This window comes from Lepisosteus oculatus, chromosome 17, assembly GCF_040954835.1.
Source record: "Lepisosteus oculatus isolate fLepOcu1 chromosome 17, fLepOcu1.hap2, whole genome shotgun sequence".
NCBI classification, from domain to species: Eukaryota; Metazoa; Chordata; class Actinopteri; order Semionotiformes; family Lepisosteidae; genus Lepisosteus; species Lepisosteus oculatus.
The window spans coordinates 12,875,128-12,901,114 of NC_090712.1; the positions used below are offsets into that span (position 1 = coordinate 12,875,128).

The 25,987-nt window shown below is 37.4% G+C and overlaps 1 protein-coding gene across 2 annotated transcripts in view; it reads left to right on the plus strand.

The window, feature by feature from the left end:
- Positions 1-7,192: 7,192 nt before the first annotated feature.
- The window catches only part of fbxo11b (F-box protein 11b), a 37,007-nt gene continuing 18,212 nt past the window's right edge, over positions 7,193-25,987 (plus strand). Inside the window, exon 1 of one of the 2 annotated variants that reach the window (XM_006638629.3) lies at positions 7,193-7,535. In XM_006638629.3, the coding sequence (XP_006638692.2) occupies positions 7,448-7,535 (88 nt within the window). In that variant the 5' untranslated portion in view covers positions 7,193-7,447. Of the gene's footprint in view, positions 7,536-17,334; positions 17,415-25,987 lie in introns of those variants that run through there. The other variant, XM_015362955.2, reaches the window with a different exon arrangement.

A 25,987-nucleotide genomic window follows, 5' to 3' on the forward strand; every position in this document is an offset into this window, starting at 1 on the left:
AGACAGCATTCACATTATTAGTGTTTGATACTGAAAAGAAAGTGTAGGTTAAATAAACAGTTCAAAAGTAGGTTTTAAATGGACATACATCTCCTTTTAAATATATTAGGGAGTTGCATATGACGGTTTAAAAGGGGTTTAAAGGAAATTTGTTCAGAAATCCCTTTAGCTATGGTCTGTCCAACCTTAGCAACTCTGGGTCTCTTGTTAGGGTCACAGGTAGGTATCAGGCTGTAGAGGGGGGTTTATGGCGGGACAAGGAAAAGGTCAGGCTGGGCTGGGTTTAGGATTACAGTACATGTCACTTCTCCAGGAAGGATTAAGGCTAGGGACAGGATAAAGCCCAAAGTGAAGCTTAAGTGTTTGTTCACTTCCTGGGGGAAAAGGCAAGACTTCCTTTGCCTTGTATCCAGCGATGTCTAGCCTTGGGCTAACATCATTTTGCTTCGGTGCTAATGTGATTTGGACTCAAGGCAAAAAAGGACTTGGAATAAGCACTAATATGGCCTAGTCTAATATAGTTGGAATTTGGGGTTAATGTGATCTGGATTTGAGGGTGGTGTATTTTGGACTTGGGGTCAGGGATAATGTGATTTGGATTTAGAGATAATTGGATTTGGACTCGGGACAAATATTATTTAGATTCAATGCTAATATGTTTTGGACTGTTGGCTAATGTGATTGGAACTGAGGGCTAACAAGATTGAGATTTGGGGCAAACATGATTTTGACATGGGGCTAACTGGGCTTATTTTTTTGGTGAAAGTATGAAATAAGGGTGCAATTTCTTGATTGTTTACTTTCAGTGAAATGGGTTGAGACTACTTGTGGTTTGGATTCAAGTCTGGATTGGCATCAGGGCTGGGCTTAAGATCAGTAGAATTAAGTTTAGACTTTGGGGTTAAGATCTGAATTAGCATTTGAGTTTTTTTAACAGTAGGATTAGTGTTCTTCTTGAGTCACAGGTGTTAAGGTTTGAATTAGAGCTTGGGTTTTGAGGTTTCATGGAGACTGTCTTGGGTCGTGATTGAGCATATGTATAAGATTTTATGAAGTTAACAACCATCAATTACAGATAACCTCCACTGAGTTTCAGGTGTTGAACAAGTGAATGAACCAGCAGTTTTGTACACATTTAGGTACTACAGTTACATACACAGACATATCACCTAGTTTCCTTCTCAGCTTCTGTCTCTCCAGACAGAGTTTTACAACATCTAATTGGAATTGGCTGCCTTTATTTGGATGTACTAATCAGAAAAACAATTACAGATCAGATGTAATTTAACTGACTTTCTGCAGTGAAGAATTGCGTATCATGGACCACAATTTAGACAATGTTTTGATAAGGCCTTTAATAGGTGTTTCATTAATTATCAGTTTATTATTTACAGATCTTCTGTATAATGTTAATGCAGCATACTGTACATAGATACACTGCAGTGCTGAGGTTAGACAAGGATGGATGGATGTGTTATTAATAGAATATCTATTAACCCTCTATTTATCCAACTTAATCTAAGGAGTTACTGTAACAGGAAGTGTTAGGAGAGATATCAATATTTCCTTAACCCATCCCAGAATTATTACTAGGCTGCCTATGTTCCAAGTCTTGGTACATGTCTCAGGCTCATAAAGTCTAACCATGTACAGTGATCAGATACTGAGCTGTTATTGCGGAATATATGTCTATTGCAAGACATGCTGGCATATTGAGTTTGAATATATATTTAATTTTTTAACTTATTGGAGAAGATTAAGGTTGAATTTTAAGTACTTTTCTGCTACAGAGTACAGTTCTGTGGCTTCTGAAATCTAACAACATGGATATGGATATTAATGACTAAGTATTGATACAATTAATATGTGCCGAACTCAACTAATAAAGTGACAAAAGTTAAATCTGTAGAGTAAAGATTTCCATTCTTCAGAGTGTTAGTCAGAATACTAACACTCTGAGGTCACTGCAGCCAGTGGCACAAGAATAAAGAGGCATTGGATGAAATTCCTTCATGGAAAATTCATGGAATGCTGGTACTCACAATTGTGTCTTTCATCAGCACAATCATGTAAAGAAAAGATTCGCTGGTAGGCAGCAGTAAGTGTACACTAGAATGCTACTCTGTACTTTAATGCCAATGAAATGCAAGGAATGAGTACATAGTTGGTGCTGTTCCCTGGTTTCCCAGCAGGTGGTACTATTTTGCAATGACAATGCTGCCCAGTTGATCATGAGTTGGAAAGACAATTATTGTAACTGAAACACAATATGTGTCTGTAGTATTTAAGAAATGCACAGTAAATGTAATTAAAGGATTTATTTCTTTTTGTGCCAAACAGTATACTACAAATATTTACACTAATATTGCAATTACTAGCTTTAGTAGTAGTATTTTAAAGGCTTGCAAGTTTAAAATTGTGCAAGAAAGCCACACAGCATATGCACATCAACAAGAAAATGTATTACTTTGGAAAATAGAATAGTTTATTTCATTGATTGTCGAACCACGCTTATTTGTCACTTAAGCAGGGTATTGTTTCAGTCTCTTATTAGAAAATAACGTGGCCGAAGTTGATGAATATGGGTGGCTGAGCTGTACTATGACAGGAAAGCAGTGAGGGTGAAGGGTGTGTTGAGAGAGGAGAGACCAGCAAGGTCTTGGTGGTGATGGGGGGTCGAGGCAGTACAAACGTTTGATCAGCAGGGCACGGATCTTTTTCTTTTTAATTGCTGGAGTAGGAGGGCTGCGCCCAGTTAACCCACGACAACAGCAAAGCCACAGTCAGCTCCTGATGACACGGGCTGACTTGTTGCGAAGGAAACGTGTGTGAGAAACAGAGTGGTGGCTTTGTGCCAGCCCAGAGCCACGGAAACGCACACTCTGCAGGGGCAGACAACCGAGAAGCAGCTCTCCTTCACAGGTGCAGTTTGCCAGTTCTTCCAATAATAAATTCCCCAGACGTGTCTGAATGTATGCAGCTTCAGCAGCCTGTACGCACAATTGAGAGCCAAAGCTGGGGTTATGCTTAGGGATAGAGGTTAGGGTTGAGTAGTAGTAGTACAGAGGGGGGCTTCTGGAAAGTTAGCAAGCCATCATAAACAGCTTCTTAACCAAATTCCTTTTACTGTCTGGAAAATTCACAGCATATTCTTTCACTGGAAGGGCTAATCAGTGTTTATTTAACTTTCAAAAGGGAGACGTTAATCTAAACTGTATGAAAACCATTCTTCATTTTTCAGACAGGAATTGACTTTATTATACTGTAGAAAAAGAAATGAGTGCCTGAGAGATTATGCAATTAAAAACTCTAATAATCTGATAATCTAGATATCATCCACTAATGAGAATCCCCAAGTGGCAGTGTGCATTTGGGCAAGCACTGTCTGGGTTTTTGAAAAAGAGAGCTGCAGCATTTTGAGCTGCACAGTTGTGTCTACCTGTGCTGCATACACTTGGGTTAACCTGTCAATAGGCAAAGTGAAAGAGTCGGGCTTGTTATCATTTGGCAGATCCAAAATGTGGACAATATAAACAGAGACGTAATAGGTGGTTCCCAAAATATGAAATGATAAAAGTAAGCATTCAAGGGGTCCTCCTTCACCAGAACGTTTGTTTAGGGGATAGCAACCTGAGCAGATTTTTTTTTCCCTAAAAAGTCTCTGCAATAATTTACTGAAAGGTGCACCTCTGTCTCTTCTACCATGAAGCAAAACTCTGTGGTTACTTGAGTTGCTGGTTTAACAAAGGACACACCCAAAATGTGATGCAATCAGTGTTTTGCTGTATTATATTTTGGGAAAGATATTGAGTATTCTACCTGGATCCCACACCATCATCAGCTTCTTTTGGTGCCAAGATACAATTTAACAAGCCTGTGAATACTGTTATTTGCTTTAAATTTGCCCCCCAAAAAACAAAACATAAATATACAAGATCAGACTCACTGATAAATCATTCATTCTAGCATTGTCCCAGAGGTTTTAATTGTGACTCTTTAGTAGTGGGATATAGTAAACCGTTCTACATCTAGGACCCAAAACAAGATAAAAAAAACTTATTTCTCTCACATGCTGAAGTTGGAGAAGTTAATTTGTGTCTCTAAACTATCAATGTTTATACTGTACACACATGCTTTAATATTAGTGTGTGTCCTGCAAAGGAATAGTGTTTGGTTTGGGACATATATATTTTTTAATCATTCTATGCTTCTGGGATAGTTTCCCAGATAAGTAGCTTCCTGATAATGGATAGATGTTTGGATTTCCTTATTTTTGGATCGCATTGTAACACATACCTTTCCAGAAATGGGAAGGGCTCAAATTATGGTATGGACCTTCGTGAGGTCAGCCCTGTCATAAATTGAGCAGTCAAATAATAATAATAATAATAATAATAATAATAATAATAATAATAATAATAATAATCTGGCCATAGCGCGCCAGAACACTCACCACACATCAGCTATCAGTGGGGAAGAGAGCAGAGTAATGAAGCCAATTCATAGAGGGGGATTATTAGGAGGCCATGATTGGTAAGGGCCAATGGGAAACTTGGCTAGGACGCCGGGGTTACACTCCTACTCTTTTCGAGAAACGCCCTGGGATTTTTTAATGACCACAGAGAGTGGTCATTAAAATTTAATGACCATTAAAATCCATTGGTCCACATATTTCATACAGGTGTGAATCAGGTATGAATTTACAGTGAGCATTATCAATGTCAAAAAAAGTTAAAACAATATGTGATGGAGACATTTCACCAAAAGCTCTTACATACTGTATTTATACTGTTTTTAAATCATGTAAACAACTGGAGATTATTAAACCTGTACAAAGTCACTGAATATATCCACTGTGTCTATGTACCAACTACATGCTAAAGCTATTAGCTATTAGTCTGGGAAAAGCAGCTGTAATTAAAAATACATACTAGAAACACAGGCAAATTGCCATTGGACTGTTAAGATAAGTGCAGTTAATGTTTAGCCAGATATTAACAACTGGGACAGTTGGTTGGTTGGATTAATAAGAACCTGGTGGTGTTTTAGTACATGCAAGTAATTTCAAACCTATGAGTCTTTAAACAAATGCCCTTGGCACAGAAACCATTGTAAAAACTAACAGAAGAATTAAACTGAGAAAAATTAAATGAAATTCTAACTCAGCCCCATAAGGGTGAAGTGCAGAAAGCCATTTTGCAGAAGGGTTTGGAGTGGAAAGAGGCTGAAATGGCTCAGGATCTTCTTATCAACTAAATCATAATCTTGTAGTTTTAGGGTTGGGCTTAGAGATCACCTTTCAGGGGAGAAGAAATGTTTTCTTGCATCAGGCCTTCTATGTTTACAATTAGAAAACACAAATCTCTCCTCATGTTTACTCCAGCATTTGTGTGAACATGTTGCTATTAACCGGTGCTTAGTACCCATTACACTTTGTGTCATTCCAGGGGCTGTGTTAGTGCTACACTTCACAGTACAGTATGTACAGTACAGAGTATTACCATGGGAGGTGCAGTGGATCTGTGGCTGGAAGGATCTGCACCTGTGGCTGGAAGGTTGCTGGTTCAAATCCAGCGTCCGGCAGAGGAGTCCTACTTCGTTGGGCCCCTACGTAAGGCCCTTAACCCAAACTGCTCCAGGGGTGCTGACCCTGTGCTCTGACCCCAAGCTTCTCTCCCTGTCTGTGTGTCTCATGGAGAGCAAGTTGGGATATGTGAAAAAGACAAATTCCTAATGCAAGAAATTGTGTATGGCCAATAGTGATCTTATCGTATCTTACATTGAAACAGACAGTGAGGAAACAACATATTTTTATTTTAAGAAACAAGTTAAGGTTTATTTCATGCTGAAAAAAGAAGAAAGGAAACACAGCATTTCAGCTGTGGAATCTTCTTCAGGTATCAACGCTCTTCAATGTACACCCAAAGAAGGCTCCACAGCCGAAATGTTGTTTCCTTCCTTTTCTTTTCAGCAGGAAATAAACCTTTACTTGTTTCTTTGCAGCCTACGCATGCTGATGCATCTACCTACTTGAACTATATTGATTTTAATTTGAGTGACCACACTTCTTCAATTCATTGTCCTTCATTACATTGTATTGTTTGTAATTATTTTCTACAGTCTTTATCAAGGCATAAAAGGTCAAGTGACATGGTGTCTACTCCTTGCCTCCTGGGCTTTATTTCTGCTTGGGCACCTGTCTCGGTAGAATTTGCATGTTCACGTGGGATTTCGCTGGGTGCTTCAGTTTTCTCCCACCTCACAAAGATTTCAGGTTATATCAGAGTTTTCAAATTGTCCCTTTAAAGGACAATGTTACGGAGGAGTTTCAAAGTGATTTCAAACAGCCCCATTTCATTTGTGATCTTCCTGATGTGTTTGGCCCAGGTGAGTGAGTCATCTTATAGGATCAAGTAATTTTTTCAAGTTTCTTGTATAGAATATTGTTTTGTAGATGGAGATTCTAAGTAAATAAAATGAACAAAACCAACAACCCAAAATAAGCTATTATAAATACTGGTGCCTTTATTTCCTCCGTGACTAAACCTTTGTTCCTATTATTAAACGACCCCCCTCCCCCCATACTATGAAATGGCTGTATTGTTCCCTAATGACTAATTATTATGTAGAGGCATACCAGTAAAATAAATATTGCATGCGTACAGAACTCATTAAGACTTTCTCATACGTCATACTAATTATCCGTGGTTTTGGTCAGCATGCAAATATTTTTTTTGAATATACATAAGGAAAGCATACATCGCATTATCTTATTTAAAAAAAAATCCTTAAATCTACACAGACGAGACATAATCTAAAATGATGAAAATATGGAATGCAACGAATGCTGAGTCTATGCACCTTTAAATGCAACAACGGTTTGTGCATTAATAACATGCAAGTATATCATGGCTGTAACTAATGATGACTCTTTCCACGCATTTGATTTAGAAATCAGTTTCCTGTCAGCTGAAAGTGATAACAAGACTATATTGCCTAGCTGGCCCAGCTAAGGCGATGGTGTATTTCACCGAACTGCGCTTTAACGATTTTGTGGTACCTTTTTATTTCCACTCTCCGGCATCCAAGTCAGAACCCTACTAAGTATTTTAAAAGAGGCATTCCTATTTGCAGTGGCTTCTAAAAACTATGAACCGTTGCCTGCGATTGGTGGAGAGTCTTCCCGTGTGATATTTTTTTGTGAGTGTGTCTCTCTGTGAGTAAATGGCTCCTCCTGCCAGAGTGAGACGGAGCTGAGACAGAGGAGTACAGGGGGAGCATTAAGAAAAACATAAATAACATCCAAAAAATAACGATTCCGAGACGGGATAAGCATTTTTTTTACATTAGGGGGAAAACGGAATTTTAAATTGGGTTGAACGTTAAGAAAATTTAGGCAAATTATAGGGAAGGGTTCGAATTTTTTAAAAAATAATAAACTCCCCAAATGAACTCCGTCAGAGCAACCAACAGAAGACCCAGGCGAGTGTCGAGGCCGCGCCCGGTGCAGCCGGAAAGGAACAACGGAGAAAGAGGTAAGAATTAGTCTTTATATATTACCGGTGAAAGGTTGTGTTTTTGAAAGATATTACTGTAGTGTTACGTACAATGCAAAACGATTTCGCCTTGTGCCCTGTTTACAGCCGGTGGGCTGTGGGCCGTACTGTTTGGTAGACTCACATTAGGAAAACGCGAGGCTTCGCTTTAGTGGCCGATAGGATAGGCCGCGCTTTGTTTGGCTTGGCTTGCTCCTAATCCCTGCTGATGTGAGTACTGTTTGGGGATCGTCGTTTCCAGTGTAACTATGATAACATTTATTTTAAACAATGAAAGAATTTCTCCCCCCCAAAATTATTATTAACACATCGTGTTTTACTAAATAGTTACTTGCGTTGTGTTTTTCGTCTTAGTGTTCTTCCCTGTTTGAGGGGGTGTAGTGTTTAATGTTAACTTACTTGGCAACCCCCTTAGCAATCATTTGTCTTTTAAATGGTATCCCTGATAGCAAGCAGTACTATGGTGTATGTTTACGGTGGGTTTACTGCGTAGTTGAGGCTGTACTTAGCTACAGGAGCTTACTAAACACTAGAATCGACCTAGTGACGGGTGGAAATGTTAATAATCTAAACATGTAATTGATTTGTGTTTGGTTTATTTTTGTGCATAACCGCAGTATATCATGCCTTTCATGGGGTCTTTCGTATATTCAGGCCTTGGGTTGGGTGCCGATTGGCATCTGTGATGATCAATCACGCACCATTGTCTTCAGAAGTAGGCATTTTAAAACAACGCGTAGACAAAAGTCTGTTTTTTTACGTAAACACATTTTCGGTTTCGAAGTGACGTACAGTGAGAGGCCCAGTGTCTTACATTACGCAGGAAAAAAAGGTTTTTTAGTATATTGGTAAATGTTGATCAAGCTATTCCTGAATATTGGGTCATGTCTTGCAACTCAAGCAGGAGGTGTCAATAAGGGATTTTCATTTGTGCAGTTTGACTTTTAGTGACAGCAGGGCCGAGGTTGATTAAGTTCTCAGGAATTTCCATGTTTTTCAGCCTTTTAGTTTCTTGAGAGGTTGTTACAGTCTGATCATATAGACTCTATTATATTATTTATCTCTTCAGTCATGTCACAAAAAGCAGTAAAATGTTATGAAATTCCTGAAAAAGAAACATGATCAGAAAGCACATAAAAACTCCACATACAAAGTTTATAGAAATTTCAAATTTAGGTCAACTTTTACAAATGCTTTAGGAACATAATCCAAACTGCTACCAGTCTACCAGTAGTCTTTTACAGACATGGGGGGGAATTATATATATTTTTACTTAAAATAATTTGTAAGTGCCAATACCTGCTAATGGTATGTTAGTTTTGCTATTTTTTATGCGGGCACATGTTGATTTCTGGAAAACAATTTTTTTTTGTTCTTGTGTGTATTTCTCCATAGCTAGAGAGAGATCAATGTACTGGGGGAGAGAAATAAAAACATGTTTTGACATTTCCTGTAGTCCAGTGTCATGTTTTGCCAAAATGTAAACTATAGTAGTAAAACTGTTACTATGACACAAATGGGCAGTGAAATCTGTATGGTGACACTTGCTAAATTTGAGTCTGTCAGGATTTAAAATGCTTTACCAAACAATTTACAGTTTAGAAAAAAATCAAATGGTGAACGTCTTTTGTGGTGGCTGGCATGGTGGCTGTAGAAGTTGGTTAGCATAGCTGTTTCGCAGCAGTGTGGCCCGGTGTTCAATTCCAGACCTAGGCTGCTATCTGTGTGGAGTTTATATGTTCTCTCTGTGTTCATGTGGGTTTCCTCTGGGTGTTCTGGTTTCTTCCCATAGCCCATAAACCTAAAGATGAGTTAATTGGCTTCTAGAAAAATTCTGGTGTGAGTGTGTGCCCTACAATGGACTAGCATCCTGTCCAAGATCTATCCTGTTTTGCGCCCCCTGCTTGCTGGGTTAGGTCCCCCCGCAGCCTTGAACTGGATGAAGAGGTTAGAGAATGGATGGGTGTCTTTTGTGCACAGATGGCGCAGTGGTGCAGAGGTTAGCATTGCTGCATCATAGCACTGGAGCCCTGGGTTCAGTGTCTGGGGAACTATCTGCATGGCGTTTTATATTCTCCCTGCATTCATGTGAGTTTCTGCCTGGTGCTCTGGTTTCCTACCATGGTCCGGGGACATACTTGCGTCCCGTCCAGGGTATATCTTGTCTTGTGTCCATTGTTTGCCAGATAGGCTATAACTCCGTTGCACATCAAAGTATGGAGGAGCATTACCATCTTGTAGCCTGATCTCATCCTATCTTGTTGGACATTGTCAAATTCGGGATGGAAGACCAGGTTGCCACTGTAAGTGGTATTGATAGACCAGTAGGTGGCACTTTTCCTTCTGTACAGTGATGTCAAAGCCTATTATGGCAACTGGACAGTGTAATGTAAGAGGTGCTGACCTTTGTATAGAGCATTAAACTGAAGTCCTGACTACATGACTTTTAAGTATCACGTGTTGCTGTTTGTAAGAGAAGTGTCATTCTGCTTTTGGCTTGCACAATCGGCCCTCTCTGAATTGCCCCCTCAACTCAATTGAAGTCATTTTCACTTCTCTGCCTCATCTGCTATGTAGTGAGCCTTCTGGTGCATAATGGCTGCTGCGTGTCACTCAGTTGGACGCTACATTTTAGTGGTGGATGAAGTGGTTCCCCTGAAATATGTGGAACACTGGGGTTTTGGGGGATGAAAAGCACTGTAGAGATGTAAGAAATTGTTTAATACTTTCCATCAGTTTCCATTGTAGTGAGTGATGCTCATTCAAAAAGATGGGGGGTGGGGAGGGAATAGGGATGTAAGCATTGTTGACACTATTTCTGATAAGAAATAACCAAAGATGGCCCATCCGAGCACAGCAGACAGTTAACGTTTTGATTGAGATAACTGCGTAGACAGTGTGTGGCAATCCGTCTTGGCATGGTAGGCCTTTGTCAAGTTTCCAGCAAAAGCCAATCAAGGTGTCATGCCCCACACCCCATGCAAAAGAGCGTGTGATTTAAGCTGCAGGAATGCATAGGTGGTTTTCCTTTGTGGGAGCGGCATTTGTGCTTCTTATATCCATTTTACTCTCTGACCTGGTGCTGTTAATGGCAGGTAAAGGACTCATGAAAGCACAGCAATGCTATTCTTTGCAACTGAAGAATTAACAATGTTGGGCTAAAGAATAATTCTGATTTGAAATACAATTATTGAATCTGTTGGTTAAAATGCATCAAAACATCAAGGAAGAAATAGGAATGTCTTGTCTAATTGTTACTTTTTAGTTAGTTCCTAGTCCTGTGTTTTTTTTTAATTCATTTACATGGCCGAATACAGATCTCTTTCTCTGTTTTCATGATTTGTTTAATTGCTAACATTGCTTTTCTTTACAAGTATAGTTGGTACAAGAGCCTGCAGCCTGGAATACCTGATGAAGCTGCAAGCAGTGGGAGGCTTTTCTTCACCTGTTTATATGTAGTACATAGTATTGGTGTTGTACCATGGATGTTGACATTCTTGTCAGATCATTATCTTAATGCATTTTATGTGAACAGGACATTTGAATTAATATCAGGTTTGCTGGAACGTGGATGAGAGTCTAGACTATATAGTTCTTATGCGTGCAAACATCAATGTATTCTTAATATTACTAATTTGTCTGTTTCTTTGACATCTTATTGTTGTACTACAGTCTACAGAGTGGTGGTATGGCCTAACAGTTGAGGCAACTACTGAAGTGCCATTTTGGTGACCTTGTGACATTTTCACAAAATGTCTTCAGAGCATCTTAATTGTTTGTGCCCCAGTCATTGTTTTATATAAGCTTCTATGAGAGAAATCCAATAATAGACCTGTATGATGAAATTTAAATATGAGCTTTAATTCTGCATAACAGTAGAACAGGGATTACCTGATTGGCTGTCAGTAAGCAAGATGCTGTTGCTTGCTTGTGCTCTCTGTGTGATGTTACCATAGCATATAAAATGAGCTACTGGACATCTGAAAGCAGAGTCAGAGTTGGAGCTCGGAAAAGTTCATTGTTAAGGAAAACTTGTAGGATGTGATTTACTTACTGAGTCTGAAGAATGGTGGTCCTGAACAGGCACCTTTTGATTCTTCCATAAACAGTTTTCAGTGGCTGTCAAGACTTAACATAGAGGGTTCCAGTGTGAAACGTGATTGGAGTGCATAAGACTGGTTGTGGTGGAGAATAACACATCTGCTGGTAGATCCAAAGCACAGCCGGGCAGTTTGTGCTCGAAATACTGTACTATACACAAGCAGACGTAAATGGAACAATTCTCTGAATCTTTCAGCATTTCAACAGAAATATCTACAGTTTATTTCCTTGTCATGATATTTCCCCTAAAGAAATAAGACTGGTGTCTGTATAGTTTCCTCTATCAGGATGACTGGGTCATTGGTAGGCCTTACCAGGGAAGATGATTCAACCTGAGTATTGTATTCTAGTAAGCATATTTGTTGAGCACTACTGTGAAAATGTGCTATGCAGTTGATCTTTTCGATTTATTTTTGCGCATAACAGCAACGTATCATGATTTTCATGGGCTCTTATCAATAACCAGGTCTTGCTTTGGGTGTTGATGGGCATCTGTAATGATTAATCTGGCACCACTGTTTACATCTCTAGGCATTTATCATCCTAGACAAGAAGTCTTTATTTTTATACCTATTTTCAGAGTGAAATTTAATGGTAGCCAAAACAGCTTATTAGTTTGTAAAAATGTTGAGATATTTTGAAATATGGAATGAATTTGACATCCTCAGTCTAAGTCAAAACAATACTTTGGGTTATTTGACATGGGTTAGATTCATTAGGATCTCAAGAAGCGTCAGTTTTGTTTTTTTAGATATGTGGTCTGCAATTGCATTGCTATTATCTGATATAGGCTATTGCAGCATATTAATTAACATCTCTCTCACTATTTATTTCAGTCATGTTATAACGGACCATAAATTTCCTGAAATGAGAAACATGATTACAAAACAATGAAAATGTCACACACAGATTATGCTGCATAACTTCCATTAATATGAATTAGTTGTTCTGAGTGAATATTTAAATTTAATACAAATGTAATTGATTTCAATTTGTGTACATTTTATTCTTCTGTTGAGTGATGCAGAAAAGAACTCCCCAGATGTGGTTTGGTTGTCTTATTTTATTGATGGGTTTAAGAGTGTTAAACCAGTCACCATTACATACTGACAGTTTACATTGTTCTGTTTATTAAATTTACTTGCTTAATTTTGTACAATGCAAAAATAACTTAACCATATAATGTGTGTGTGCCTGGGGCTGATTAACCAAAGATCTAAGCTATTTTAAAACAATTATATAAAGTAATATGTCACTACTTGATATGTAATCATGCTACACATAACCTAATTAGCAATTTTCTGGTGAGTGTGATTGTTCCTTTGTTATGGCTGATGTACTCATGTTCAGATAACTGTAGTTCAAGGGTTGCTTTTGAATATTTTGGAAGCAATTTTAAAACCTAAGGGTCTAATGACTTTCTGTAATTGAAATGTTCCCTTTTATTACAGGTGAAGGCATGTATTTGATTGCTTCCTTACCATGTGATCTCTAGAGAGCACCAATATTAAGCATTTCAACTTCAGTACCATTTTCTACAAGAAGTTCTTGTGTAATTTTAAAAAATGCTTTAGTGGTTAATGGTGGCTCCCTCAGATTATCCATTTAAATGTTATGTTAATGTAACTGATATAAAATGCATTAAACATCCTCTCAGAGGGCACCAAGTAAGTTTAATTTCTAAAAAAATGAGTTTTATATAGAGCCATAAATATACAATGAATATATTTAAAGAATATGCAGAACTTTAGGAGATGAACACAGTGAATTTTTGTCAGCAGTATTAAATGAAACTTGAAGGGATGCATGCTAGGGGTTTATTTCATAGTAAAAAAGCAAATACTACAAAACAGATTTTATCATCAACAGTGATGGTAGTATCATTAGCATCCAAATGTAAGGATATTTGGTTTTAATTTTACAATAGTTAAAAAACATTATGGCAATTGTTTATAGTCTGCCTGTGATCTCGACATTTGCTGGTGAATTGCTTTCTAAAGAAATTATGTAGTATGTATCTTATTGAACAGACTTTTTGAATATGAGTAAAATGAACATGAATGTAATTACAATATTTTTCAAAGTAATTTGTGTGATAGAAATAGCATGTAGCATGAGTGTGTACATACTGTATAGTTAATAACACGGAAGTTTTAAAAGGAAATATAACATTAATGGGAATACTGGGGTCCCAATAAGAACTTCTGTATTAAAATCATGTGGACTCATGTAATTGGATTATCCTTGCTCTAATGGGAATCTTTTTAAAATACTTGAAGATTATGCTCATGATGAAAATGTGCTGTATAACATGAAGGCTAATCCTTGCAGACTGTATGGTTGTTTTATCAGTCCCATTGGATTTATAAATCTGTTTTTAGCAAAGGAAACACTTTCTCTATTCCTCCATTGTATCAGAAGACATACTGAGTTTTTCCACATGGATTTTATGTTTATAAAACAGGCTGTTATACATTGAACAAATGGTCTGATTTACAAGAAACTACTTTGTTGTTTTAATCGCAATGTGTGGCCTTTAACATACAACGCATTAAAACATGTTTCATAAATATTTGTATTCTGAGATGCTTCTAACCTAATTAATCACTTTGGTTCAAAGATTTAAAAGTAATTGAGAAGGTAAATATGCATGTTGACATTCAACTTCAGGACCAAATTAACTAAGGTTTTGGTAGAGATTTGCTGCCATAGTGTTAGTCATTTAGTAAAGCACAGTTTTGTTGCTATGCTATTTTTGGAGGAGTACATGTCTGTCCTGCTGATATGCTAAAGCATTAAAAAAAATCCAAAGTCAAATTAAACTGAAGAGTCTTCTTTTTGGGTACTCACTGCTCTGTATGGCACATGCATTAAGACAAATGCAAATTAAAACACCCTAACCCCTCTCTGATTAACACAAGATGACACCCATTACAATAATCCTTTGAACCAGAGCTGGTTGTCAGCCCACTAGCTTCTACTGAGAACTGTGCCAAAAATAAATGAAATGGCTCAGTAACTTGACTGAGATTTGACCCTACTTTGATCCACTTCTTTAGGTTTAGGTTTAAATTCACTTCTCTTAGTGTAGTTTACTAGTTGTTGCCTTCTTCATGATTGTGCATATTTTAAGTAGGCTGACCCTTTACCTTGCAGACTTGTTTTGAAACCATGGAATGTGGTGGTCTTTATACTCTTTGCTGGCCTCTGCTTTGTGATTGTTTGAAGTAGCCAGCCATTGTATTATCATTTTTACAAGTACTGTAATTCATGAATGAAATGCTTCTGGAAAAAACAATTTTTGTAATCTGTAAAAATAAGATATGTAATACGCTGTTTTAAATAATTTTTCCTCCGTCTTAATTTTGTCTAAAACTTTACTCTTTGTACTCTCAGCTGCAAAGACCTTATCTGTGTACTGTGTTCAAATGATCAGGGCCATTATTTAGACTTGTCTACCCTCTTGACTTTTTTTCATGGAACACTTTGTGTTTTGCACTACCTAGCAGATTGTCCAGAAATTTAGAACCATAGCAATCAGATTTTAATAACGTTCAGCAGTGTCACACTTATGCCACAGCTGTTCAGTTAATAAAATGTATAATTTGTCCAGTTTGCCTTAATAGGTGATATTAAATATTTTTTTCTTGTGAGTTTGTGGTCTAATATAAACAGGGGCATGTTCATGTTTTGAAAAAGTTTCACAATTGTCTTGTAGGGAAGTTGTGTGTGGGTGTTTTGCTGATGAGGTAGGAAAAGTAGTATGGAATCCAGGAAACAGTAATTACTGTGTGATAGGACAAGGTGAAGTTTCATCAGACCACAAGGTGAAGCTGTTACAGGATTGTGTGTTCTAAAGGTGAAGTAAGGTAATAGCCTACATTTTTATCACACACAGTCAGGGAATGCTGTATCTATAGATTTTAGAAACCTTAGCAGGTCATTCTGTGTTCATGTAAGGATGGATACAAAATTTCATGTAATGGTAAAAGTTAAGAATAGATGTGAAAGATGGTTCTCTCCATTTCATCCTAATCTTCTAGTGTTTGCAGTTTTAACAGAAACTTAAACTTTTAAAACTGGATTTATAATGTCAGAAAATACTTTATAATTTCAGTACTGGCAGTTTCTTTCTGAGATGCAGTAGATTCTGTAAATTTCTCAGGGTGCTTCTGACATGATTTTGAGTTTTGCTGAAGTTATTGTGGCTCAGGTTTAAACGGATTTATGTGCAATTTACATTATATAGGAAAAAATATGTAGTCTGAATTTAAGTGCAGTCCATTCTGTGAATATAAAAACTCCATGATCATAAATGTATTCTTTCTTGTTTGTGTTGGAAGACTGGGAGTCACGACATTTTCCAACAGAAGATAATGGAAACGAATGATTCTGCAAGGGTTTGTGTACTATAGCTGGCTCAGTTTGTTTAGGTGAACATATTCACATTCATTTTCTGGCATTTCTTTGGAACATGGAGAACACTTTCCCAAAGGAAACATGTAATGCAGCTGCGAAAATGTTTCTTGGTTCATTAAGGCAGTGCAACATACCTTCTTTGTGGACAGGGGGAGACATGCAGCTTGCTGCTGCTTGACTTCGAAACCCAGCCCTTCATGACTTAGCAAAGACTCTGCAAGAATTCAACCCCTATTAGATGCTTTCCCAAACTTAGATTTTAGAAGAAGTAGCTCTTTTGCTTTGTATTTGCTTCATTTTTTCAGTTCTCAATGTAGATAGCATCTGAAAAGTAATACATATAATTGCACTTCATTTCTTTCTGTCTGACAGTTAAATGTTCTTAGCCACCCGTGAATAAAAGACCATTTGCCTGACTGTGTTGATGGCATCTTGTGAGGCAACTGGTTCTGGAGTTACTGTTTGCTGCCCCAGGGTGGTGGTTCTGTCACATGTGGCCCTTACCCACAGCCTGCAGTTTTGTGCTTCCATGTGGATGAGGATGGCTGTTGTCATGTGCTGATTTTTCTCACTCTTTGCAAACAAAAAGGCACTTTTTAATCAAAGTTTCTGAACGACGCCACTTTGTCACCTGGTTTAGAATAATTGGCCGTGTTGTCTAGGTGCCATTGGGGAGCACTGTCTCCTGTGTTAGTTTCAGGTTGATTGGTTTTTGCTGTACTGCTGTGACCGCTGTTGTAGGTCAGAGCCTGGCTGAACAGAGCCCCTTCCTGGTCATGTTCACTTGGTGAAAGGAAGATTCATGCAAGAAATAAAATCAGGAATGAACTTTCATTTATTTTGACTGTCGCAAGTTAATATGCTATTAAAGATTGGTATACCTGCTTAAGTAATTTGTATACTTAATTACAAAATTGTTGAATGTGGCTTTGTAAACAGTTATCCATTTGAATTTTTTCCATTATGCTTGATTTGTGTTCAGCAACAGAGAAAATATGAATATCATCTGAGAACAATATGATGATACTACTGAGTGTATAAAGAGAACAATAAAAGAGGGCTGCAGTATGCCCTCTGAGTGTGCAATCAGAAGTTAGGACAAGTTCGAAAGAATACAGATGTCTTTCAAACATTGGGGAATCAATGTGCGTTGCCGAAATCATGATTTTCTTTATTTGCTGGTTTGTTCTTTTGTTGTCTGTAATTATACCCTGCAGATTAAGAAGTGTGCTGTCAGCTGGATGTGTGTTCTGCCCTGAGAGTGTGTGGCAGGGAGCAGCAGGGCTGTAGCCCAGTGTGCATTCCTGAAAAACTGGGTCAGGCATCTAATGAAAACAGGTTTGTTTTAAACAAGTGCGTCTTTAATGTTTGGTCAACTTGTTTTCCAAACTGACAGCCTAAGAGCAATGTTTAAGGTGGGAATCATTTTGGTGAAGATCAACTTTTATAGGACATGGTCTTGTGAAATATGGTTGCAATGTTAAATTGTCTTGTTTTGCTAATAGTTCATAGTACTAGGTAACCTAGCAAAATGTCAAATAAAAGAACAAAAGACAATCTGAAATAATTTTTTGGAGTATTATAGACTTAATCTTAGGAACAAATCTTGTAACTCATCTTTTGTTTGTAATGGCTTTTGTACATGAAAAATTAGATTTTTTTTATTTTCCTAAATCACCTTTCTGTATGTAGCCTGTAGGCTAATTATACATGAGTTTCTCCAGAAAATAAAATTGCAGCCCAGTGCTGCAAGTACAGTATGACTTGCAGGCCAGTGTGATTCATCCAGATTCTTAAATTGTACAGCATTTTAAATTCAGATTTTGCTTGATGAAAAGAAAGGGTACAGTGGTAAAATGGCATGAAATTTACCTCCTCTCACTGCTTGTGCAGTGCACTGCAGTGAATATTAGAGGGTTACAGGGATCACTGTTGTCACTTGTACTGGATCAAAGGTGTAGTCATCATTTTGAGGGAGTATTTAACCCTTAGGTGTTGAGAACAGAAAATTTCCATTGCAAGAAGCCAGCGGTTAGACCTTTGTGTTTCTAATTGTTTAGTGTTTTCAAATAATGCAACCAGACATTTTGGCGATTGTGGTTAGTTTAGTAAGTGGTTCACATCCACAATTCTGGGCCTAATTAGGTGGACAGTTTGCCCATGTAGTACAACAAATGGTCAACGTGCACTGTTCTATTTGCAAAGTTTGTTTTAAATAAATGAAATGCTTCAAGACCATTTTCTGTAGCAGTGAGTGCTTCTGTAGTAGAGCTCTTTGGTGTAGTGGCTCTGTGGCTAACCATCTGTGGTTGGAAGTTTGCAGGTTCGTATCCTGCAGCCAGCAGCGGAACCCTACTCTGTTGGGCCCCTGAACGAGGCCCTAAACCCCAACCGCTCCTGGGACGTCGTATAAATTGCTGACCACGTGCTCTGACCCCAGCGTTCTCTTCCTGTCTGTGTGTCTCATGGAGAGCAAGCTGGGGTATGCAAAAATACAAATTCCTAATACGAGGAATTGTATATGGCCAATAAAGTGATCTTGTATATAAGGTCACTTTCTTTTTTTTTTAGTTTTGGCATTGCACCCTTGAACAAGGCACTCTTAATTTGATCAGAGTGAAAGGTAAACATTGCAGTGGCAGAAATTACTGAAATCCCATTTGTTAGTCGACACTAATGGTAGACTAGCCCTGTATTATTTGCTATGGCTATACATACTTTTAGTTAGATTGGAGAGTGAGAATGTGGTGACTGACATTACTAATTAAGGTGTATCAATGCGTTTCCAATTCTGTACCTGGGGTGTATAGGAAATTTAGAATGCTCCCCTGTTGCTTATAGGTGCATATGCAAATAATCAAAACTGCTTAAGAGTTGGAATTTAAGTCATTAAAGGTTCTTTATTGCTTGTGCACACACGTGGATTTACTTGTGAAAGTTATTTCAAACTGTAGCTCTTGCTGCTATTGTAGTTGTGAAATCCTTACTTTTGGAGACTTAAGAGACAAAGTTCCTCTAGCCATTTCTCATTAATATATGACTCAGAGAATCTCTGGAGTCTTGGTTACCCTAGTGATTTATTATCCTGTTTCATTAAGTTTCTCAACTTTGGTTCTTCTTGTAAGATGTCAGGTGTCTGAATCTTGGAGTTTTTTTGTTGTAAAAAGTGCTAAAGGTCCAAAAATCCAGGGAACGTGTTTTAAGCAGGGTGTTGGAACTCTCTGTACTGAGCACAGTTCCAATCTTCTGTACACCATTCACAGGAGACTTCCATGTCATGTAGTGGCTGTATTGCTGAAGTAAGGTGGGTGTCAGTAATTTTCCATAAATTGCAGGTTCCTGCATTCCAGCAGAAACGACAGTCAGCACTGAATGATAATCAGGATGTTCTCTTGAACAAAAGTGGCTTGTTACTTTTTTGTGTTTTAGTCATTTAAATGTTTTGCTTCTATTGTTAACATGGTATGCTAAACTTGCTGTAATTATTCATCCTTAATTACAACTAGGCGGTTGTCTAAGAGAAGGTTTTAATCTGTGGGGCCTCCTTTAAATGGATTAGGGCTGCCATGTTTATATGCTTGTTTAGTTCAGATGGTCAGTTTATTTTTTTTATCTTCTCTTACGCCTCTCTTTGCAGAGAAAGCCTGCTTCAAATAAGGCTGTCTTGCTGCATCACAGGGAGATTTCTTACTACAGAAGAGAACTTTGTGCATTGTAGTTTTGCTGAGCTTCTAATTTACAACTGTAAAAATGCTAATGAGTGTGTTTTGTAACTTGTCCCTACACTAGATTAGTCACATGTAGTCTACTTCTCAGTAAAAGGGCAGGTGACTTATATCAGTGAATTCATTAATCCCCCTCTCACCTCCACACACAGATACCATGAAATCTGTTTTTGCAGATGGCAGCACAACATCAGGCAGCAGTGACTGTCTGATGTTGTACCCCTCTTTTCTTTCTGTTCTGTTGAATTGATAAGCTAAATTAATTTCTTTTGCATTATAGCTTTTGATTTACTGGCATAATTACACTCTAATCGTCACTTAATACGTTTTTTTGGAAGAGTCTCTTATGGAGTTGTGAAATACTCAATATATATATTTCACATTGTAGGTCCAGTGTGAAGTGCATGGAAAGAGCAGACCTCATACCCTGTCGTCCCTAGCTTGGGTGCCAGGGCTGTATTGGCAGGGAATGAGTGAGACAGACTTAATCTCAGATCCAGAACAGTCTTCTCAGTGCCTTTTCTGGAATTGTAACATTAAATGCATTTTTCCTCCCCACCAAACTGGGAAATGCTTGTTCCAAGTTTTGTAGAACATTTATTTCAGTTTATAATCAATATAGCACATATTGTACTCAAAATGTTGCTGCTTATGTATTCCTACTTTGTATGTATCGCTGTTTGACAGACTTTTCAATAGTTCGAATGTGAGATCCACAAACACAGACTCAGTGCTTATTTGGTGGAAATTAACATTTAAAGAAAATCGGGTGTTAATTGTTCCTGAAATGTCAATATAGTTAAACCAAATCTCCAGACATTTCTGAAAGAAGAAAAGAACTGAGTAAAGTCTCTGTTAAACACAGGTAACCAAATACTGATAATTTTTTCTCTACCTACATGCAATCTAAATATGACCCTCGTTTTCAGAATTGATGCAGGGGAGAACATCTTTACATAGCTAATGTTGGATTTTCCTTGTGTTCGCTGAATGTGTCGGAGAGCTCTGCAGATGCTAGGAGGCTGGTTTTAGTTATTGAATAAGCTGGAATTGGAGATTTTGAGTTATTTTATTATAACGGTCGTATAAACATTAATGCATACTTTAATGAAAGTTTTTTAGTCATGAAATGGATTGGGAGTACTGAAAGTATATAAAGACTCGGAGCCTTTTAGCCTGGCTACATTATACATCCTTAATTATAGCAATAATATATTGGTAGTATCATTATATACCATAGTTTAAGATGGATTTGGTTGTGAAATGAATTTGTACTTTAATATGCAGATGTTAATGGCATTTACAAGTCATAACATAGGAGGAGTCTGTGATTATAATTAGTATACAGAGCCTGTGATGAATTCAGATTTGCAGTATTAGTGCATCCTCGTCTGTGATTTGTGTACTGCAAAGTATCATGACTGATTTTGACAATTCTTATCTCCAATAAAATATAATAAACTTGTATATGTGTACCAAGCATGAAAATAATCTTACACTACACGAAGATTCACACATCAATATCCAAATGTAGAATTTTGTTATGTTTTTGGCATCATTTTGGTTAAATATTGATCTTTCATGACTGACAATGATGTGATGACGTGACTTTGTTGCTTTCCCACTCAGTGTCCCTGTTAGTGGGAGAGTTGACTGGGCTTAGGTCTTTAGGTGATTTACCCTGTTTAATTTATTAGCCTGTTTAATTTATTAGCCTGGTGCTAATACATAAAGGACTGTGTTGACTTATCAAGAGAACAATGCCATTGTGCCTTGAGTATGGTAGAGACTACAGTAAGCCTACATGCTGTTGCTTGGCATCTGGGTTGTTCATAGACTGCAGTTCCTAACTTGGGAAGGTGTTACAAATGGAGAACTAGAATTTGGGATACTCATGTGGTGCTCCTTGGTTTGTGTTTCAAGTAGAGAGTTCTATGGTTTGTGAGATGTCGGTCGGAGAGAGTGGTAGAAGGACGGAGGGTGAATGAAAGCCTCTGTGATAACCTTGTATTTTGTTGTTTTTATATTAAAACTGTTCCAGATTAAAAAGAAATAACTTATTAACCGAACCCAATATTTCAAGGGATTCAATCATCATGCAGCTAAGCACGATCTTTCAATCACAGGCCATAATAATCTGAGAGATCATGAATTGATTCTCAATAAGATGACAAGACAACGTGTGTTCTCAATGTGCTCATGTAAAACCCATTTTTTGCAAGATGAGTGTTCTTGCCAGACGAGTGGCATCTAGGAATTAACACTAGTAAATTGACACGTTTATTATGGCCTTACGAGAGTAATGGGACAATCTTGCAACATAACCAGCAGTGACGATTAGCCTGGGATTTTTACAGGAGACCCCCGTTTTCAGAACTGTTTGAGAAATGACCGTGTTTGCGCTGTGCGCACACCTGCAACAGAACGTTTTTCTGATAATTTCTGAATTTGTTGCTGTTATAAGTGATAGGCCGAAGTTTATTTTGGTCATACAGAGGAAGCAAGCAGACCGGCATGCTGCATGTGTTTGTAGTGGTTACATGCCAGTAGCCTGGTAGCCCCCTGCTACCAGAGCAACAGTCAGTGTTACTGAAGCAGTCACTGCAGGTTGCTTGGATTTTAAGTTCTTTGTTCACAGAGGAAGCATGAGTGTATTCAGCTCCAAGGGTAAGTGGGTACTGTTTAGTTTTAAACGAATGTTAAAAATATAAATGTGACTATCATTGTCTACCCAATTTAGGTTTTAAATTGCTTTAGATGTAATGGTGTAGTTTTGCATGGTTTTTCTTCATTTTTGTATTTTCATTTTTTTGTATTTTCAAAGACCAGGTGAATTATCAAAATGTTGTTTAGCCACAAGCTCATAGGCATACTTACAAATGAACGTATCTGTACTTAGATCTGGTCACCCTTGTTAGTGCAGACAATCTGTAGTTTAGTGCAGCTGCAGTCATTTTTTAGTCACGTTTAGAATTCTTTGCTGTAAAGTTTATGTAAGCTGCCAGTGAAGATTTGATTGTTAATTACTGTCGTATGGCTTTTTACCTTTCTTACAGCCAATGTCACATTCTTAAATCCGAGATTGATTTATTAAGCCTGGAGAGATCTATCAGTAAAAGCTTGGGCATTTTCATTTTATTGCTTCTATTATACAATATAGAGCTGTTGCGAGGGGGGAAGGAAATTGAACAAAGTAAGGAAATTGAACTTCTTGTTGGTAGCTTAATCTACAGAGTAAATTCTTATGTTTTCTAAACATGTGACTAACTTATTCATTTTATGGCTTTTATATAGGACCTAGTGCCTACTTGATATGCATTAGGTCCCCCTGTTTCTAACTAGGAGATTGAAAAATCCTGTGTGTTGGCGAATAGCTGGTACAGCTGAATTTCTGAGGAAATTGGAAAAGCTTTGCGTTTGTATCTTATGATTTCTAAAATGTAGCAGGGAATTTAGAAATCTGCATTGATTATATCGAAAAAGAGCTTTACTTTGACCGCTTTCTATCTAAAAAAAATGGCAATACATATTTTGATCATAAGAAACTTTGTTCTTCATTTTTTTTTATTTGGTGCGATTGTCTCATGGATGTGCTCATTTGATCAAATTAGCTGATTTCATTACTTGCAAGCCTGTATTACAAAAAGTACTTTTTAAAAGCGCTGTCGCACATTGCTGAAGCTTTCAGATTTAAATGTATGACTTGTACTTTGCCGTCTTCGTATTTTTCCCTGTTGTGACTGTCTGATGTTGTACTGAGTTTGCAAACCTGGTCTTGGACCTCTTCTGCATCTGTTTTTTAGGGTCCGCTTTCTCTCAGATATGAACATTTGCAATATGGAATGGCAGGCCTGGTATCACCTACACTTCGGTTGCCTTCTTGACCCAGTCCAGGGTTGGCATCTGCTTTTCCTCAAGTTAATCTTGTCTGCTTTAATAACTAAACTGGCATTTAAAATGGACAGATGACCATAGTTAGCTTTTCAGAATTATACAAATTCTTGTGTGGATATTGGGGTTTTAAACCAGATGACTTTTATTTCATAGTACATTACATTCTATCAAACATGATGTCGAGAATGAAAATGCATGGAGATACATGTGCATCTCCCGCACAAAGTTCCCGTGAAATGGCAAGTAATGCGTACAATACTTGTCTGGTGATCTAACTTACTCATCTAACTAGTCACATTAGAAGTATTGTTTATTTTACTTTGCATTTGCGAGTTGGCTGCCAGAATGTATAGTATAGTTGACTGGTAATGAATGTAAATTAGTCTTCCATCACTTCATTTTACCTTTCAGGATTTGTTATGTTTATATTCATTGTAATTCTTACAAATGGGGACAAATGGCCTACTAGATGCAAAAGGTGTCTCAGGTTTTATCCTAATGCTGTATCATTACTTAGTAGCAGAAGTAGGTGCACTCTAAAGCATGTACACTTATGTACACAGAATTATAAAATGGAATGTAACAAATTGCATTTTGTTTCTGGGATGTGTTTTCTGTGCTTCCATACCTGAATTCTTTGAATGATCTGGTTCAAGATCAGTCCTGGTTTTAGTTCTGGCTTTTTTAACAAACTTGTCACATTAGCTCTTTTGATCTAAAATATGACTCTCTCTAAAACATTGCTTATTATACCATTTTGTTTCAGAGAGACAGTAAAAGATTGAGTATGGTATGCTATACTTCTGAAATTACTTCAAGGGAAAATGTCTGCCTGAGTGAAAATGTAGGAGTAGTGGTATTATTACATTTAATGATAAAGCATATACATTTTAGCAGTGATATAAGTGAACAGGAGGCAACACTGATCTGTGATAAGTAAAAGGAGAGCAAGAGTGGTGCTCTCTTTCATACAGGAAGGTCTGTTGTTCCTGAAAAATATTGCATCACCCTGGCCTGTGCAATACCCATTTTCTTCTGATAGATGTTTTTCCTTACATTTTTACAAGGGATTGAAGAAAAACTTTAATCGCTTTGTTTCTGCATACTGTAAATGCCAAAAGACGTTAAGTAAAGTGATACAACAGCAACTTTTATAGTTACCAAAGGAGGTACTGAACTGATTTCATTGATTAAATACTAAGTGGTTTTTTTATCATGTTTTAGTCTTAGGTGAAACAGAAAATCAGCTTTCTTAAAAATTAAAAAAATGGTGATCATGCCATGTGAATAGTGATTTAACATTTAAAAGCTTTGTGTTTTTTTCACATTTACAATGGAGAGGATATGGTTAACAGTAATTGGTTTAAATGTTATTCTACCTTGTTAACATGAGCTTATTACTACCGTCATTCCCACTGTGGAATAGACCACTAGAATGTACTTTCAATGCCTCTTACCAATGACGCAAGTTTAATTGAAAACATTTGGTTTGGAATAGTTTCCTTTCACTGTATTATGATGGGTAAGAAATGATGTCGGTAACGTGTAAGTGCCAGGCACAGTTACTGTTCTAGTCAGAAATGCTTTTTTTAACCATAATGCAATAGAGATGGCAATATGACAGAAAATGGGTTATCAGTTTGAATTTGTCTCATGCTTTCCTCGGACATACTCTTGTTCTGTAGTCTAGCTCTGTGTGTAGGAGTATATTGTTGATGTGGTCAGGTTTTCCCTGCCAGTGACCTTTTAAATTTCATTCAAATCAGACTAAATATGCATTAATACAGCTTATTTATTGCATTTGTAGCTGTACATCAAGTAAGGAGCCGTCTGTGGGGAAAAGACCTATGTTTACGTCAATTATTTTTTTAAAGTGTCTTCTGGTTCCTACGGAAAATGATAAAATAATTTGCTTTACTGCTTTACTATACTATGCGAAGACTACTGTATGCTTGCAGGTTTACTATAAACATCCAGCCTTTGATGGCTGTAGAAGGTTATTTTAATTTCTTCCCTAACTCTTGTATAAATGTGGTTCTTATCTCCTTCGCAGTAAGCCTGGAGTAAGAGAGAGGGCTAATTGTGAGGTGATAAAGATGCCTTCACACTCAAAAATGTTTTTAATAAAGCATGAAGGAAATAGCACAACATGCTAATAATTCAGAAATTAGGGTTATTAAATAGTTCTGTATGTGCTAGTTCAGAGTCATTTGTTACGTTTCCATGATGCTAGAAAGCCATTCTGGAGCTGTTGTCACTGCTGTAAAAGCATACCTTATGGTTTCCATGAAT